The following is a 16,645-nucleotide window of genomic DNA, read 5'->3' as shown; positions in this document are numbered from 1 at the left end:
TTGACATCTAGGAAAACCCAGAATGCCTTCCCCCCGCCAAGGTGGCCTCTCAGCCAACCCTCCTGGGGCTGGGAATAGGGAAGGGTCTGGCCCTTTAAAAGCCCTTTGGGGTGAGTATGACAAGTTACCCAAACAAACTCGTAACCAAACTATTAAACTCGTAAGCGTTTTATCAACCATGCTGTTATTTTTAAGAGCCATTATCAGCACCAGCCTGCCTCTTTCCCACTGTCCACTCCACACCTCCAAGGGCTCTGGCATGGCCTTTACTCTCTCCCCAAAATAACACCATCCGCTCTTCGCCTGCCCCTAACATCCCCTGCCTACTGCGTCCTAGCTGTTGGGAGCTGGGGTCGGCGAGGGCCTCTTCATCTAGGACTCCTGTGGAGTCCACACGCGATTCTCATTAAGAGCACCCCTGACTGCCAACCCTGGGCATTTGAGGGGGAAGGGGGAAGGCAGGGGCAAGTGTTGGTGGGGCCTGAGAGTTTGCCTTGGGAGGGAGGAGCCTCAGGAGGCTACTTGAGCCAAATGGCTTGGAATTGCCAGAACCAGTCAGGGTTGCAGGTTCATGGATGGGGGTGTGGTGGGGGGTGGAGGAACCTGTGTAAACACCTGAAAATCTACTACTTCTCTTCCACCCTGCTCCCCAACTCACACATCTATACACACAGCACACACACGTGCATATATACACACAGACACACACACACAATGCACACACATACACATATGCACACGCACATACATCCTTGCATACATACATCTATACACACTCACAAGGATAAGTCCAAAGTATTGCTAATAGAGTCCTAGTTCCCACCTACCAAAACCAACCAAACAAACCCAAATACAGACATGAAACCCACTGCACTGCCACGGACCTGATTCCAACTCCTTGTGACCGTCAGGAGGGCTCCTGAGAATGTCAATTCTTATAGTAGCAGACAGCCTCCTCTTTGCCCAAGGAGCAGTGGTGGGTTTGAACTGACCACCTGGCAGTTAGCAGCCCAGTGCTTAGCTCACAGCCTGATCAGGGTCCCATGGATTTTTCTAAACCAAATGTGTTTAAACTTGTCTTTGTGCCCAGTGGATGGCCGTGGACAAGCTCCCTCCATTGTCTTAATCTCCCTAGGGTGCCTGAAAAGGAAAGGCCCGGCCAAAACAGTGGCCTCCAAGGGAATATGCTGAGCTAGTTAAATTCAAGGCCGAAAGGCGAGCTCAGAAGATTACTCTTCTGTTTTGCCTTTTTTTATTATTATTATAGAGGGGTCATCTTGATAGAATTTCTCAGAGGATTCAGAATGACCAAGGATTTTGACATGGTTTCCGTTGAAGAGCACAGAATTCTTTGAGGTGGGTTTGTTAGGCGTCATTTTGATCTTGAAAAATATAGTGCATCAAAACCTATATCTCCAAAAAAGATGCGTATAGACCTAGACTGAGGATATGTTAAGAAGCAATAGCTTGGCATTTGTGTGTGTGTGTGTGTGTGTGTGTGCTTCATAAAGGTTTCTATGGTTTTGTAGCAATACTTTGGGGCTTCCCATTGTACATAGCAAGTATGGACACACTCTGGTGCATAAACAAGCACACACAGAGGCAGCCTGTCTTCTTCCCTTCTCTGGCATGGTGACAGACACACCTCAGATACCAAAGCTACCGGCTTGCTGTCAAAGAGAAGAGCATGCACCTCTCTCAGAAACAGCCTCTGCCTCGCAGAGAGCGCTCCCAGGAGCCCTGGATCCATCCTTGCCTCAGAACATGCCCGAAGCCGATGAGAGCTATCCCTGGGTGTGACATAGGCTTGGGCTGTGAGAAGGGAACACTTTCACTACTCTGGGCCCTTCCTCATCCATCCTGTCCCCACCTCCCTCCCATCACTCATCTTGCTTCCCTTGTCCTCTGCTCCTCACCCTCCAGGCCCCATCACCTCACCCTTCCCTCTGCTTTCCTCCACTGCAGAATGCAGCCGTTCTAGGCTGACTCTCCAAACCTCAGTGACCCCTGTAGATTTCTCAGGTTGTGCTCAAGGAAGTCCAAACTTCCTCTGCGTCCTTCTCAGGACTTAGTGCTTTCCAGAGTCCAGACAGCGGCCTTGTTCGCACTTAACCTCTGCCAGGTTTCCCCTAACGGCGCCTGCCTCCAGTGCTGCCCTCCTTCTCTCTTCCCTACACCTGCATTACACTTTGCAAGCATGCGCTTTGACATAATGCAGGCATCCTGATAGCACGGCAGGTTAAGCGTTGGGACGCTAACTACAAGGCTGGTGGTTCAAACCACCAATCCGCCACTCCATGGGAGAAAGGGGAGGCGGCCTTCTCCCATGCAGATGAGGGCGGCCCCTGCCCATGATGACTGAGCCATGGGGCTTGCGGCTCTGTGTTTGTGTGAACATGTAGACTGCGGTAGTCTCGGGAACGCACAGGGACAGTTGTGCTCTGTCCTGTAGAGTCTCGATGAGGAGGAATGGACTCGATGAGTTTGGTTTGGCTGCTCCGATGTGACTCAGTGACGCTCCAGGTGGTTAATGTGGCAAAGACCCTCATGGAGTGCACTCGCCCGCCCCTCTACTGCCCTCTTTCCTGGACACCTGGGGAGATGGTCAGGGTGAAGTGCACCGGGCAAGAACAGGTGAAAGCAGGCATGGCGGTTCTTGTGGGCGGAGGCAGAGACACATCTTCAGGGGTCCCCTGTCTCTCTTCTGCACTGGGGAGCATGGAAGAGGCCTCGTGTCCTGCGGGAGAGCCACAGATCAGTGTCTTGGGTGGGGGTCCTTACAGGATGGGTGCAGTGGTGCGGGGAGCCTGAGGACCTCTTTCTAGGCAATGTGATGGGAGGGAGGAGTTGAAGCCACCAGCCTGAGGTCCACTCAATCCCCTGGTTGTTGTTTGCTGTCACTGAGTTCATTTTGATCAGAGTGCCCCGTATGTGTCAGAGCAGACCTGTGCTCTAGAAGACCCCCGGCGCACAGTGTAACTCCTCTCAGAGGCCTGCCAGCTGTGCATTCGGGAAGCAGACCGGGATGCCTGGCTTCTGACACATCTCTGGGTACGTTTGAAGCATCAACTTTTCAGCCAGCGGTTGAATCAGTGGTGCCATTTATTTCCGCTACTGGGAAGCATTTCAGGGGAAATATAAGGAGGTGGCTCTACACACTCCCCACCCCCATCACTTTCTCAGTGGACCTCAAGCCTACAAGCCTCTTCTATTTGCTAGGAGGAAGAAACCCCTTTAGCAGGGGACAAGAAGGCCGGTTTCTATGATTTTATGTGTCAGGGCTGCCTGGAAGGCCCCCCTTAAACAAGGAAGCTCCCTGGTGCCAAAAGGGAGATGTTCCCTAATTGAACACTCCCTGCCATGGGGTCTCCCTTGGAGAGCTCTTCTATTTTAGGGTGATGGAAGCACATGTCTGGGACAGGAAGGAAACCGTGGGGTGTCACTCTGGATGCTTTGTTTGACGGCTCTCTGCTTTGTGGGAGCCTTTGACGTCTCATCGTTGGAGTCCTTAGTGAGCCTTGCTTCAGGGAAGATTTCTGATTCCTGAGACTCTGAGGTGGCGCTCAGGTGGGTGTCGGCTCCCTCCGGCTAGTCATGAAATCGCCCTCTGCACCCCTGCCTCGCTCGCAGAAGAGAGCTATTGGGTAGGTGAGGGGTCGTTTAGCAAACGGACGTGTTGGGTACGTCAGCTGTTGTCAAGTCGGCATGGAACGCGAGACAGCCGCACACACCATGGATCCCAGTGTTGGTAGATCCTATGCCATCCCTCCCAAGGAGGTGCAGGTTGGACTGTGGTGAACCCTTGACAAACGTGCAGGAATAGCTTGCCAGGTCTCTCTGCTCCATCTTCATCTGGAAGCCCCCCTGAAGCCTGTGCTGCTTCACCGCGACACTCAAGCCTCCACTGGCGGATGGTGATGGTTGTACCTGAGTGACCTAGGCTGGGGATCGAACTTGGATCGCCCACCTGCAAGGCAGGAACCCTATCCATGAGCCACCACTCTTTGTTAGCAAACAGAAGCTGATACTTTCTGGTTCTCCTCCCACTCGTTGGCCTTGCAGCGATTCATTCCAAAAGGCAGGTCTTGGAGTTAACTGCTATAAGGCCCGAGAGGTTTCCGTAAAAATCAAAGTGAGACACCACAAGTGTCAGAGAAAATGGGTTGCCCTAATCCCTTCAACAGATCTAAAAGCTTGTCGGAAGGACTCATCATTTTTGTTCTTTATATATACATGTGTGTGTGTGTGTGTGTGTGTGTGTGTGATATATCACATATAGCTCTTATAACTATCCATACATCCATTGTATCAAGCACATTTGTACCTATGTTGCCATCATCATTTCCAAAACATTTTCTTTCTACATGAGCCCTGAGTACCAGTTCCTCTGATCTCCCCACTGTTCCTGGGACCCCCATGGGGAACTGGGCACATTGACAAGGGGTACCTTGGGGATTTGGGGTATGAGTGGGAGGAGGAGTCCAGGGTACACTTGGCTTGCCGTGTTGAGCTCCCTGGAACAGAACCGTGTCTGTCCAGAGAGGGGTGGCATGCTCTTTTCCACACAAAGGCCAGGCTGGCTGCAGGACTCTTCCCGTGGCCTGGCCTCTGCACCCTGCAGGGGCTGCTCGGTCAGTCTGTCGCTGTCCACTGAGGTGGGGAGCCCGCCCCACTCCTGGCTGAGCTGGCCAGCCCATGGGGCTCCACACCTTTCCAGCTTGCCTTGGTAAGTGGCACAGTGGCCTGTGGTCTCCCTGTTTGTTTCTCTGAGGCCGCTCTCTGGAGCTTTTACCATCAACGGTGAGAAAGATCAGACGCAGGCAGTGGCTCTCCCGTCAGATTCCAGCTCTTATGCTAGGCCCAGAAAGGGAAAGGAAAGAATTGGAAAGTCGTGTTGTGACGTCGTTGTTGGAGGCTCCACGATCACGAGATAAAGAAAGCCAGTAGAGTGTGGTGCCTGCGAGAGAATGAACTGTGTTGCCCTCAGAAAGGTATGTCGAAGCCCGTGCTCCATGAGATGTGACCTTGTTTGGCGAAAAGAATTTGTTATTGTTGTTCTTGTCATCGTCAGTGAAATGCAACAAGACCACACTGGAGTAGGGAGGGAGGGTCCTAGTCCTAACCCCTTCGAAGGGACGCTTTACACAAGAGGAGAACAGACATGGAGGCAGAGCCATCCACGGCGGAAAAGCCAGTAGGAAGATACATTCACAAGCAAAGGAACTCCAGGGATTGCTGACCGCCTCCAGGAACCAGGAGAGCGGCTGGGACAGTTCTCTCAAAGTTCCCTGAAGCAGTCAGCAGGACCACGATCCTGATTTGGACTTCTGACCTCCAGCACAGTGAGAAAAGACCTTCCCGTCTTTAACGCCACCTATTTTATGGTATCTTGTATGACTGCGCTAGGAGGTTCAGGGGGGGCCTATTTTCTTGACGTAATAAGAGAGCGTCTTCAACTCACTCTGCACTTTTCCATCTCACGAAAACGTCTCTACCTCACAGGCGGCAACCGCAACGCCCACTGCTAACACGGATCCGGTCAATGCCAACAGCACCGGATTATCCCTGTATCCCACCTCTGAGGCTCCTGGTGAGTGTACAATCAACGACACACGCGAAGCCACAAAAAGACAACACCTCATTTCCGTCTTAAAGGAGGGAAGGCATTTACTACTATATTTAGGAAGACCTGCCAGCACAGAGGAGCAGTCACCCCTTAGAGTGTAGGCGCATGTTTAGCACTCAGAATCAGATGTAGGACGTGAGCGAGGGCAGATGTAGGAAGCAAGCGAGGGCGGGGTACAGGGAAGCCCAAGCCCTGGATGGGCATCCAAGGTGTCTTCTCAGCGAGGTGGTTGAGGTCCAGGGCCAGGTGCAGAGGGGGATCCAATTCATGGTACAGGCCAAGTCCGGACGCGACACAGCGCTTCTAAAATTCACACTCTGAAGTTGGGGGGGGGGGGAGAGGGGAGGAGGTGCATCTGTGAGAGCAAATACTCCTTTTCCCTTTTAAGCAATCGCAGATGCTGAATAAGCTATTCCAATAGACACGAATGCTCTTTTGGGAAATGTTTCCGTATTTGAACGCTCAGGCCTCTCATTCTCCAAAGGCCTTCTTAAAAAGAGAAACAAGAGCCAGGAAGAGACAGAGGCCCTTGGTAAGCAGTCTCTCACCCGCCCTGGTATCCCCCAGATCTGAATTCAGTCCGGTTCATGTTCAACCATGTCTTCCCACTCACCCTCAGACCATCAGGATGGGGAGAAACCCTACTGGCCCGGCTGATGGGGCCCCTGTGCCCCGTGTGCTTTTTCTCACTAATTCTAACGGTTCAAGGGGCCCATGGCTCCACCACAGCCATACCTTCTTCTGTCGCGGGGTAGTAGCACCACGGAACCCTGGTAACCAAGTTGTCAAAGCAGCAGCCCTGTTGCTCACATGCTTCCCGGGTGACACCAGGGTAGCCACAATTTCTCCGTTCATGGGGGTCCACTTGGCAGGTCTCTGGAAGCCAATGGGACAAGAGGTAAAGGTAAGTCATTGGGCCAAATTCTTGGATCATGCTAGACGCAGTCCAGCCCAGCTTTCTTCTCCAAGGATAGCAGCAATTGCCTGGTGAGGCCGAGGTGGAATCAGGGCTCAGGCCTTAGACGGGCGATGGTTTTCTCCTCTCCTGCTGCTCATACGTGAGCTCAGGAGAAATGCCAAGTCCCCAGTGACTGTAAACTAAGTCCTGTGCCCACTCACTCATGAAGGTCAGCAAATGACCAGGAAGCTGTAGTCGCTGTTTGTCTAAGTGTGCCCCTGACCCACGCCGTGGCCCTTCCACTCACTCCTCGTACAGGCGGAAGTTGGAGGGTGAAAACAAAAGGCGGAAGAATGGGCGCTTTCAAACTGTGATGCTGACTGCGCATGGGCTGCCAGAGAACAAACCATTCTGTCGTACAGAACTACAACCAGCATCTCCCTGGAAACACGCATGGTGAGGCGCCGCTTCCCCCTGGCTATGCCATCCGGAAGGGCCAGCAGCTAGAAAAGGCATCGTGTTTCATGAAGTAGAGGGTCGGCAGGAATGAGGGAAACCCTCAGTGCGATGGGAATTCCCAAAAGCCACAGGCTTGGACTCAAGCACAGCAATGATGGTGAAGACTGTGCAGGGCAGGGCAGGCTTTCCCGCGGTTACACATAAGGTCGTCAAGGAGGCTAAACAAAGTAAGGAGGACTTCCTGTAGGAGGAAGTTGAGCAGCCAAGGGTCATGCCACGGTTGGTACAGGCAAGGGAGCAGCATAGCCCCAGGCTCTGGAGACAAGGAGCAGCATGTGTCCAAGGAGGGTAAGTCCCTTAGCAGGGGAGATGTCCAGGCAATGGAGAGCGAGGTGGACGGGAGCGAGCTGAGGTCTTTAAAAAGGAGGTGAAGAAACCGATCGGGAGGTGAGGCTAGGAGGGCCTGGGCCCTCTAGCAGGTTTCAGTGGTCAAGATGCAAGATCTCCAGTCTATGAGCTCAGGGGCCAGAGTCTAGAACTCTAAAAAGTCAAGCTCCTTGGGATCCCGTGGTGGACCCTTAACAGAAGGGGTGTTTAGAGCACCTTCCCCATCTGACCTGGGGAGAACGGAGAACAGAGTTAGGAAACGAAGAGTGGTAGGGGGCCTGCTTTCAATGATGTCTGGGTAGGATCGGTCCAAAAGAGACTCAGGAGAGAGGCACAATGGGGCAGGAGCTGCAGAACCACCCAGTTCATCTCTGAGCGAAAAGCTGGGAGAGAAGGGGGCAGAAGAGGCAGGTGTTGGGCGACTCGGCATTACAGGGGGAGGCGAGGGAATGGGGCCCGTGCAGAAGCAAGGAGCACAGGAGAGGCAGGAGGCTGAAGTCAGGAGTGGGGGCAGGGGTCATCAGATCCGCCACAAGCAGGAATTCTTTCCTAGGGAGTTGTGGGATGTCCTTTCCCTAGACTGTTAAATGCAGGATGAATGTCACAGACACAGTGGTCTGCCTGTCATGAGCCCACCACCCCAGCTGCTCCCAGCAGTGGGCTGTGATGTCTGCCTCAGGCTCCAACTCTCCGAAGAGGGAAGAGCTGGACCAATTTTCCCTCTAGCTGGTGTCCTCAGTGGGGTCTGGAACACCCAGAGTCTCCCTGCCCATTCCTAAAAGAAAGATGCCCCTTATCCGGACCACAGGGCAGGAGGGAAGGTGAAGAGGAGTGGGGGTAGTAAGGCTTGGCTCCAGCATGCTCTGTCTCTCACGCTCCCCACAAGGAGTGAGCTGGGGCAGCTCTCTGGGGTGGGGAGGGGGCCTTGCTGGAGTAATCAGGTCCCCTCCCAGTTGGTACTCCTCCACAGACAAGAAAGATCTCCACGCCATGCTTCCATTGACTACCGGCTCCTGTCTTGCCCGCCCGTGTGTTATCTCATAATGGAACTGTGTGAAAGACTTCCATTTGCGGGCTACACTTGGGCTCACTGTTTTTATATTTCTGTTGTCACAGAATTGCTGGTGCTATATGACCCAGGAGAAATGTCCCCAGGGCCAGAGGACAGGGGCAGGGGCTGGGGAGTGCTCTACTCCTGCCTTGTGTAAGGGGCTGGCTGGGGAGAGAGCATGCACAGTGGGCCAAGCTGGAACCGGAGTGGAGCCGGCAGATGGGAGAAGACAGGCTTGAGAAGGCTGGGAGCAGCAACCTCACACCTGGTTCACAACCCCAAAACAATTTCCTCCTCTAGTTTTAAAGATCACTAGCTCTTCCTCAAAGGGAGCTTTGGTGGTATAATGTTTAAGCATCAACCTGGTAACCACAAGGTCAGCAGTTCAAAACCACCAGCAGATCCAAGGGAGAGAGATGAGACTTTCTACTCTCACAAAGAATTACAGTCTCAGAAACTCACAAGGGCAGTTCTAGCCTGCTCTGTATGGTAGCATGAGTCAGTATTGACTCGATGGCAGTTCTTCCTCCACATAATAGGTTATGAACTGGGCTGCTAACTGCAAGGTCAGTGGTTCAAGACCACCAACCACTCTGAGGGAGGAAGATGAGGCTTTTTGCTTCTCTAAAGATTTACAGCCTGGGAAACCCACAAGGGCATTCTACTCTGTCCTCCAAGGTTGCTTGACAGCAGAACCAGCTCGATGCCATGAATGAGTGCTTCCTTGCCAGAGGCTTCTGGGACCTTCCACACTATTGCTTGCTGTCTCCCCCCCACCCCAGCCCACCGTCCTGACTGCACCAGCACATCTTGTTCATTACAAGGTAGTTTAAAAGTCACCCAGGGCTCATGGAAGCCATGGCCTAGCTCTTAGATCTCTTTCATAACTCTGGAAGCCTGTATGGAAAGTTTTGAACAAAACCCTTTCTTACACCCCCGCTCTTGTTTAAAATGCCCTAACAATAGCAACAGCTATTTAGTGCTCTGGTCATTTGCAAAGCATGTTTCACAAACTTGTTCAAATTTCATGTCCGTAGCACCCACTTTAAGCAGATTACTGCTCCCAGATGAAAGGATTGAGGCATAAACCTGTTCAAAGGAGCCTCCACGGACTGTCCACCCACCAGAAGGCGCTCTGGGAGGGCCTGAGCCCCAGTCCAAGCTGGGCAACAGGAATAACGAAGGAGCAGGTGGGAGGAGTGCCAATGGGAGAGGGGGAATTGTCCCCCAGGATCAAGAGCCCAGCGGTGACTCAGGAGCCCCTCTATGGAAGAGGAGCTTCGATATGTGTGGACCGGGAATCGATCCACACCCTGGGCTAGGCTTTGGCCAGGGTATTTGGAAGAGTTACTTTTCTTCCCAAACCGAAGATTCCTCCTGGGTGCATGACACTTAAGATCTCCATCGCCTTCTAGCTTTAGTTCAGAAGGAGGCCCTTAACCCAGGTGGTCGACCTTCTCCACAGGACCCCGCCACCCTGGTGCTCTCTCCGCCGGCTGTTGCTTTTCCTGTACAGTGGGATCGATTTCCCAAGGCTTAGCCCTGGAGGGTGCAAACCATCCACGCACTTGGCTACCAACAGAGAGCTTGGGGGTTCAAGTCAGAAGAGAGACCCAGTGATCTATTAAAGAAAATCAGCCTTCAAAACTCCTCTAGAGCCTCAATAACAACAGCCAATCCATCGGTGACCTGCGCCATCTCCACAGTCCTTCACATACACAGTTTGGTGACATTGACAGTGCTCATCAGAGTGTCCAACGACCTGAAACGTTGCCTAATTTCTCCACCACCCCCTCACAGAAGCTCAGCATCCCCAACGACTCTTCCCCGGTTGCCATTAATCAGCGCGGATCTCTGTAAAAGATGGATGGGCACTGATGGTGCACGGCTCTGCGCTGGCATAATGGGGTCTCTGTGAGCCAATTTCTGCCTTAGGCCATTGGAGGTCCAAGTACCCAGAACATGAAGCAGTGCCAGGGACCGGGTGACTCGAATGGAGGCCAACCTGGAGCTCTGCCTGGCCCAAAGCAGGGCCCAGGGCAAGGTCTGTCTTACCGGCTGGGGCCTGGGCCAGGGTGCTGAGGGCCAGCATGAGGGTGAGGGCCAGGACGCAGATGACCTTGTACTGCATGGTGCCCTTGCTTCCCTGCTCTCTCTTCCAAAGAGACGGCGAGTGAGGATGGGAACCCGTCGGAGTCCTCGAGTTTATACCTCCAGCTCTGTTTGCTCAGAGAGTGTCACATAACATTTGCCTAAGGAGGGCCCGGCATCCTCCACGCCGAGTAATCGCCAGTGACTACAAGGCGTTCCCAACCCGTCAGATTGACCAGTGGGCTGAGAGACAGGAATGCCACGGCTGCGTAGTCATCTGGGTTGAGGGACCTGGGCTTCGGAAGGCCCTTGCTTATCCATGGGAGTCTCCTGGGACCACCTTCAGCCAACCCGCAGCCCTTTCGTGCAAATATCACACTCAGTGCACAGGTGATTCACGCCAGGTTGTGGCCTGAGGAAGTGAGGAAGTACGTGGTGGGGTCAACAATGGCTCGTGTCCCCTTTCCCATGGCCTCTGGGGGGCGGGGGCAGGATGGAGGAGGTAGAGGGGAGTGGGACTACCACCTTGAGAAAAAGCAGCTTCTCCCCCGAAGGGGCCCGGGAGCAACTTTCACATAGTCTGAGACCCAGTCTGAAAGCCAGGGAGTAGGATTGTAACTGGCCCCCTTTCCTGCTCTCCTCACCCACAGGACGGGTGGGGGGGGCAGGACAGGGAAAGGCTACAGATACCGATACTAATTGTTGGTGGTTCCATCAACAATCCATCATTCCACCACAGTCCATCATTCCTACCGTGAGACACCGTCTTAGACTGTCTGGTCCACTAGGCACGCCCTTGGCAGAGCGACCCATGCTCAGCACTCCAGTATAGAGGAAATCCGTGTTCTCATGGTACATTGCAACAATGTTGCAGACAGACCTGTGTGAACACCTTCATTTCTTAATGGGGTTTCCTCCTTTTTGTTGCTCTTTCTCTTATCACAGAGGAGTCCTTCTGAGTGTGACCTGCACAGTGACCTGACTCTTTGGGATCCTGTCAAAGTGGACGCAGACCATCCTGCATTTGTCAAGACTCGCGGGACTGAACGACACAGAGGGAACCCTCGCCGGAGCCAGATGTTTCAGGGAAGGACAGCGCGTCCACGGTGGTTCACTGGTTGCTAGTAGATGGCCAGCCTTTTCGTCCGTACCTGTCTTAATTTGGAAATCCCAGTAAAACTTGTCCATGAGCTGCACTGGTTGGGGCTCGAACCCAGGTCTCCCACATGCAATGCAAGAGTGCTACTCCCCACACTGACATTGAGACCCACATGCAGCCAGCGTGAAGGGTGGAAGCCTGATCAGGGAGGAGAGCCTGTACCCCCAAAGGTTGGCAGAAGCTTGCCCGTATCTATTGGCAACCCTTGGAGAGATATTTAAGCATACAGTCTGGGGGTGTTTGACCATGAGAATCAAAGGTTCTACTAATAAAATAAAGCTGGCGTCTTGGCACTCACGTGGGACTCAGAATTGGAAGTGTATGTAAGCACCTGGAGGATTGTGGCCATCCCCTAGGGGCGACCCCAGGGCTTGGATTGGGGGTGGCCAGCAGGCCCACACAGTGTGATCTGAGGATCGGCAGCCCAGCATGTCCTGGCATTGTCATAGAAATGCCTCGTTCCAAACCTCAAGATGTAACGTCTACAAAGCTCCCTGTTGGCACAAGCATTTTAAGCTCTTAGGTACTAACTGAATGGTTAGTGTATTGAGTCTACCCAAAGGTGCCTTTGATAAAAGACCTGATGTCCTATTTTTTTTTGGGGGGGGGCAACTCCATAAACCCTATGGAGTTCAGTTCTGCCTGGCATGCGTGGGTTTGCCAAGAGCTAGAGTTGGCAGCGAGAGCCGGGTCGTTGTCTTTGGTTTCCCAGATGATTCACATGCATGTTGAGGTACCACCCTTGAGCTCTGGAAATGAAGGAGTTGCACTGCTGCATTCTGGGAGATGGGGATGTGAGAATGCATCTATCAAATACACCCCCCTCGTCCTCTTGGGGATGACCAAAGAACACGCCCATCACTGAAGCCTTAAGAAATACACCGATAAGGGGCCCACCAGCAACCCCAGGAAATCCTGAGGTTCACACCTTCATAGAGCACAGTTGACCTGGGACCCACCATCCTCCAACTCAAGTGTGGGTTGGATTTGTGTAAGAGCCCTGGATGACTTAGCAAAACACTGGTGGGTCAGAGGTTGGAATTGCAAAAGGTCAGGGGCCTGGCGCATGGGTGAGGTTTGTAGACAATTGGAAGGAGTAGAAATGGCCTCTGTAAAGAGAAAGAAGGGAGCCCATGGTGTGGTAAGCTGCTCACCAAAGGGTGTTGGGGCAATCTACTCTGAAAGGTCAGCCAGGGACATTGCTATGGGGCGCAGTCTAGTCTGACACACATGGGGTGGGCGTGAGTGGAAGTTGACTCAAAAGCAACTGGTAGTAGATATTGCATCCTGTATTGGGGAAGTCTTAGGAGACCCGTAACACAGACCCCAAGTTAGTTCTCAATAGTCACATGACAGCTAACCCAAGAATTTAGTCACTCAGAACAATAAACATGTATGATCTCACAGTTTCAGGAGTTCAACTGAAGCTGGGCTGCTTCCTCCGGTGTAGGGTCTTTGGTAGGCTGTGCCAGTGGTGTTGGCCCGAGTTGAATTGAAATCTCATGAATGTGAAGCAATTTCCCCCCAAAATTGGTCCATATAATAAAATAGTGGTGTCGGCATAGGACCAATACCCATACCTTCCTTCTCACTGTGACCAGTCTGGTTTATGCCATTGCTGGTTCCCAAATGGTCAGTAGCACAGGCTGTCACCTGGACCCTGATATAGGGACATTTTCCTGGAGCAGTGGCCAACAGCTGACTGGCACATCAGTGACACGGATGCCTTCTGTTATTGAAGGGCAGTGGCAGATGTGTGGGCTGAGTCTGCATCTGCTTTGAAGCCGGCAGCTGCTGGAAGCAACACCGTTTGTCATTTTGCAGGTGGTGTCTCCACTGTCTGGACTGCCTCACAACACATATTAAGGCAAGGAAGTTTTAACCGTCTCCAGAGAAAGCACTGGTCTCCCACATGCCCCAGTGCATCCTGGAATGGTGAGATCATCTGCCAAAGGCTTGGTGTTAGCTGATGGAAATTCAGTGTACAGTGAAAGCCAGGGCCAAGAGGTGGCACGACTTCTTGCATAACGGAAATGCACAAGTGCAAAAACTAAGAAGTGGACGTCGGAGGAGCTTTTCTTACTGTTAACTGATTTGATTCCTGGAGAGAATCTTGCTTCCCACAGCCATGACTTTAGGGTTCGTGGCTTTGGATGGAGTGCATTTGCTCACAAGAGAGAGGCTTGCTTCCACTTGGAAATACTTTCTTGGATCCATTGAACTGGCAGCCAGGGAATTCCCTCTGGCCATTTTGACCCCTAATGCACTAAACCAACAAGCAGGAAAGTACTGGCAAGAATGATTGGTCTTAATCACCACAGGAAGAGTAGGTGTTGGCTGGTGGGACAAAGTCCATGACTCAAGAGTCTCTGGTGCGATTCTCAGTATCATTTTCCTGCTCAATGTACCAAAACAAACAAACTCACTGCCATCAAGTCAATGCTGAGTCCTGATGGTGTAGTGGGTTAGGAGTTGGATCACTAACTGCAAGGTCAGCAGTTTGAAACCACGAAAGGGATGAGGCCTTCTACTTCCATAATGGATTGCTGAACCTATAGGGACAACAAGTAGAATAAGGGTTTGGGGTGCGGGGGGGGGGTACAGAGGGGGGGATGATGTCAAAGAGTCCATGTAGACAAAGAATGTTTGGAAACAGATTGTGGTAGCAATTATACAATTCTGTTTGACGTGATTGACCTATGGAATGATATATTTATTAACACACAACTAATAAATTTGGGGGGGGGGAATCCATAGGAGAAGTTTTTACCCTGCCCTAAAGGGTCACTATGAGTTTTGCCCAATAGTCCTGGAAAAAGAAAAACTGCAGCAACTCAAAAACTGTAAGACCCCTAAGAACTCACATCCTATAGACAAATAATTCCGTCCATTTGATGTAATAATAGTTGATGTTGGGGTATGAAGGAGAGGTGAAATCAACAATAACACACACCAGAATGAGAAAGGCTACAGATACCGAGACTAATTGGTGGTTCTAACTCATCGCCACCCTCTGTGCAACACAACAGAACACTGCCCTGCCCTGTGCCATCCACACGTTGTTCTCATGGTGGACCCATTGTTGTAGCCCCTGTGTCGGTCCATCTGGTCAAGGGTCTTGTTTTCTAGTACCCCTTTGCCAAGCATGATGTCTTTTTCTAGGGAAACAAATTAAATATAACCAGTCATCTCAAGGGGTGTATCCTCTCTGTTTGGATGTTGGAGGCCTTGGTCTTACGGGACAACAGACTGATGACATAATATAGTTTCCAAGCTGTGTTCCACCTCCCAGTAGACTGTCTAGTCTCTATCTAAAACTTACAAGAGGTCAACAAAATATAACTCTGGGCCTTTATTTCTCTGGAACAGAGAAGAAAACTCAAGAATTGGGGAAGACACTGTCCTAAATGTCTACATGAACCACTGTCTCCTCCACTTTGAAACCGGAGCTCAAGGAAGCCCAGCAACGACTGTTGAACATTCCGTCAGAGACCCAAGAGATGGACGTGGAGGAAAGTCAAGAGAAATGTGGGACAACTATCAGTCCAATGCTTACCTGGCAGTGTCACTAGGGCCCCTACGAGCAGATGCCAGAACAAGGATTTGAACCCTGGACCCTCAGATGAAAGCCTGAGGTTCTACCAGTGGAGCTATCCAAGCCCTCCCTGCATACATAGCGGTGTTTTGAAGTACCATTGAGTGGTTCCAACTCAGAGCGATCCCATGTACAACAGGAGAGATGACTGCCCAGCCCCACGCCACCCTCACAGTGGTTGCCATGGTCGAGACCATTGGTGCAGCCTCAACCCACGTCCTTGAGGCCTTTCTCTCTGTGCTAGCCTCCACTTTACCAAGCAGGTTGTCATTTTCCTGGTAGAAATGGACATCACCTTTTTGAAAATTTGTGTAGGTCTTTGTAGAGAGAGCCTGAAAAAGAGCACTCTTTGACCCAGTCAATCTATAGCTGTGAATTCCCTAGAGAAGAATCCAAAACCCAGGCCAACAAACAGTCCTTGAACTAACTATAAGCTTTTCTTTGTTGTTGTGTTGTTTTTTGTCATTGACTTTTTGTTGTTGTTGTTTTGTTTTCTTTTGTTGCTTGATTTTCTCTGTCTTGTTTTGGTGCATGTTATTATCTCTGCAGGTCAGTTTAAATAAGATGGGCTGGATGAACAATTTGGAGGAGAAAACAATGGGACCGACAGTTCTGGGGGACATGGGAGTGGGGCAGGTGCGGGGAAAGGTAGTGGTGTTAACAAACCCAGGGACAAGGGAACAAGTGATCCAAATCTGTGGTGAGGAGGATGTAGGATGCCTGGTAGGGTGTGGCCAAGGGTAATGTAACCAAGAGGAATTATTGAAACCCAAATAAAGGCTGAGCATGATGGTGGGACAAGAGGAAAGTAAAAGGAAATAGAAGAAAGAGCTAGGAGGCAAAGGGCATTTATAGAGGTCTAAATACAAGCATGTACATATGTAAACATATTTATATATGAGGATGGGTAAATAGATCTATGTGCATATGTGTATAGGTTTAGTATTAAAGTAGCAGATGGACTTTGGGTCTCTACATGCAAGAATACTTTGTTCTATTAAACTGGCATTCCATGATGCTCATTTTCCCAACATGATCGCTGAAAACAAAGCAGGTGCATAAGCAAATGTGGTGAAGAAAGCTGATGGAGCCCGGCTATCAAGAGATATACCATCTGGGGTCTTAAAGACTTGAAGATAAACCAGCAGCCATCTAGCTCAGAAGCAACAAAGCCCATATGGAAGAAGCACACCAGCCTGTGCGATCAAGAGGTGTCAAAGGGATCAGTTATCAAGCAACAAAGAACAAAAATTCATATCATTGTGAATGCAGGGGAGTGTGGAGTAGGGACCCAAAGCCCATCTGTAGGCAATTGGACATCCCCTTATGGAAGGGTCGCGGGGAAGAAATGAGTCAGTCAGGGTGCAGTGTAGCAATGA

At 51.3% G+C, this 16,645-nt stretch overlaps 1 protein-coding gene across 1 annotated transcript; it reads right to left on the bottom strand.

The window, feature by feature from the left end:
* Nucleotides 1-2,570: 2,570 nt before the first annotated feature.
* Nucleotides 2,571-10,552, bottom strand: TFF1 (trefoil factor 1). Its single transcript, XM_075542906.1, has 3 exons — nt 10,477-10,552; nt 6,362-6,502; nt 2,571-2,737 (listed from the first exon to the last, which is right to left on the bottom strand). The coding sequence occupies exons 1-3, from the start codon at nt 10,550-10,552 to the stop codon at nt 2,571-2,573; spliced, it is 384 nt and encodes a 127-aa protein (XP_075399021.1).
* Nucleotides 10,553-16,645: the final 6,093 nt, after the last annotated feature.

The sequence above is a fragment of the Tenrec ecaudatus genome, chromosome 2 (genome assembly GCF_050624435.1).
Source record: "Tenrec ecaudatus isolate mTenEca1 chromosome 2, mTenEca1.hap1, whole genome shotgun sequence".
NCBI classification, from domain to species: domain Eukaryota; kingdom Metazoa; phylum Chordata; class Mammalia; order Afrosoricida; family Tenrecidae; genus Tenrec; species Tenrec ecaudatus.
Note: the sequence above shows the minus strand (reverse complement) of the source record. Positions and strands in the feature narration are given on the sequence as shown.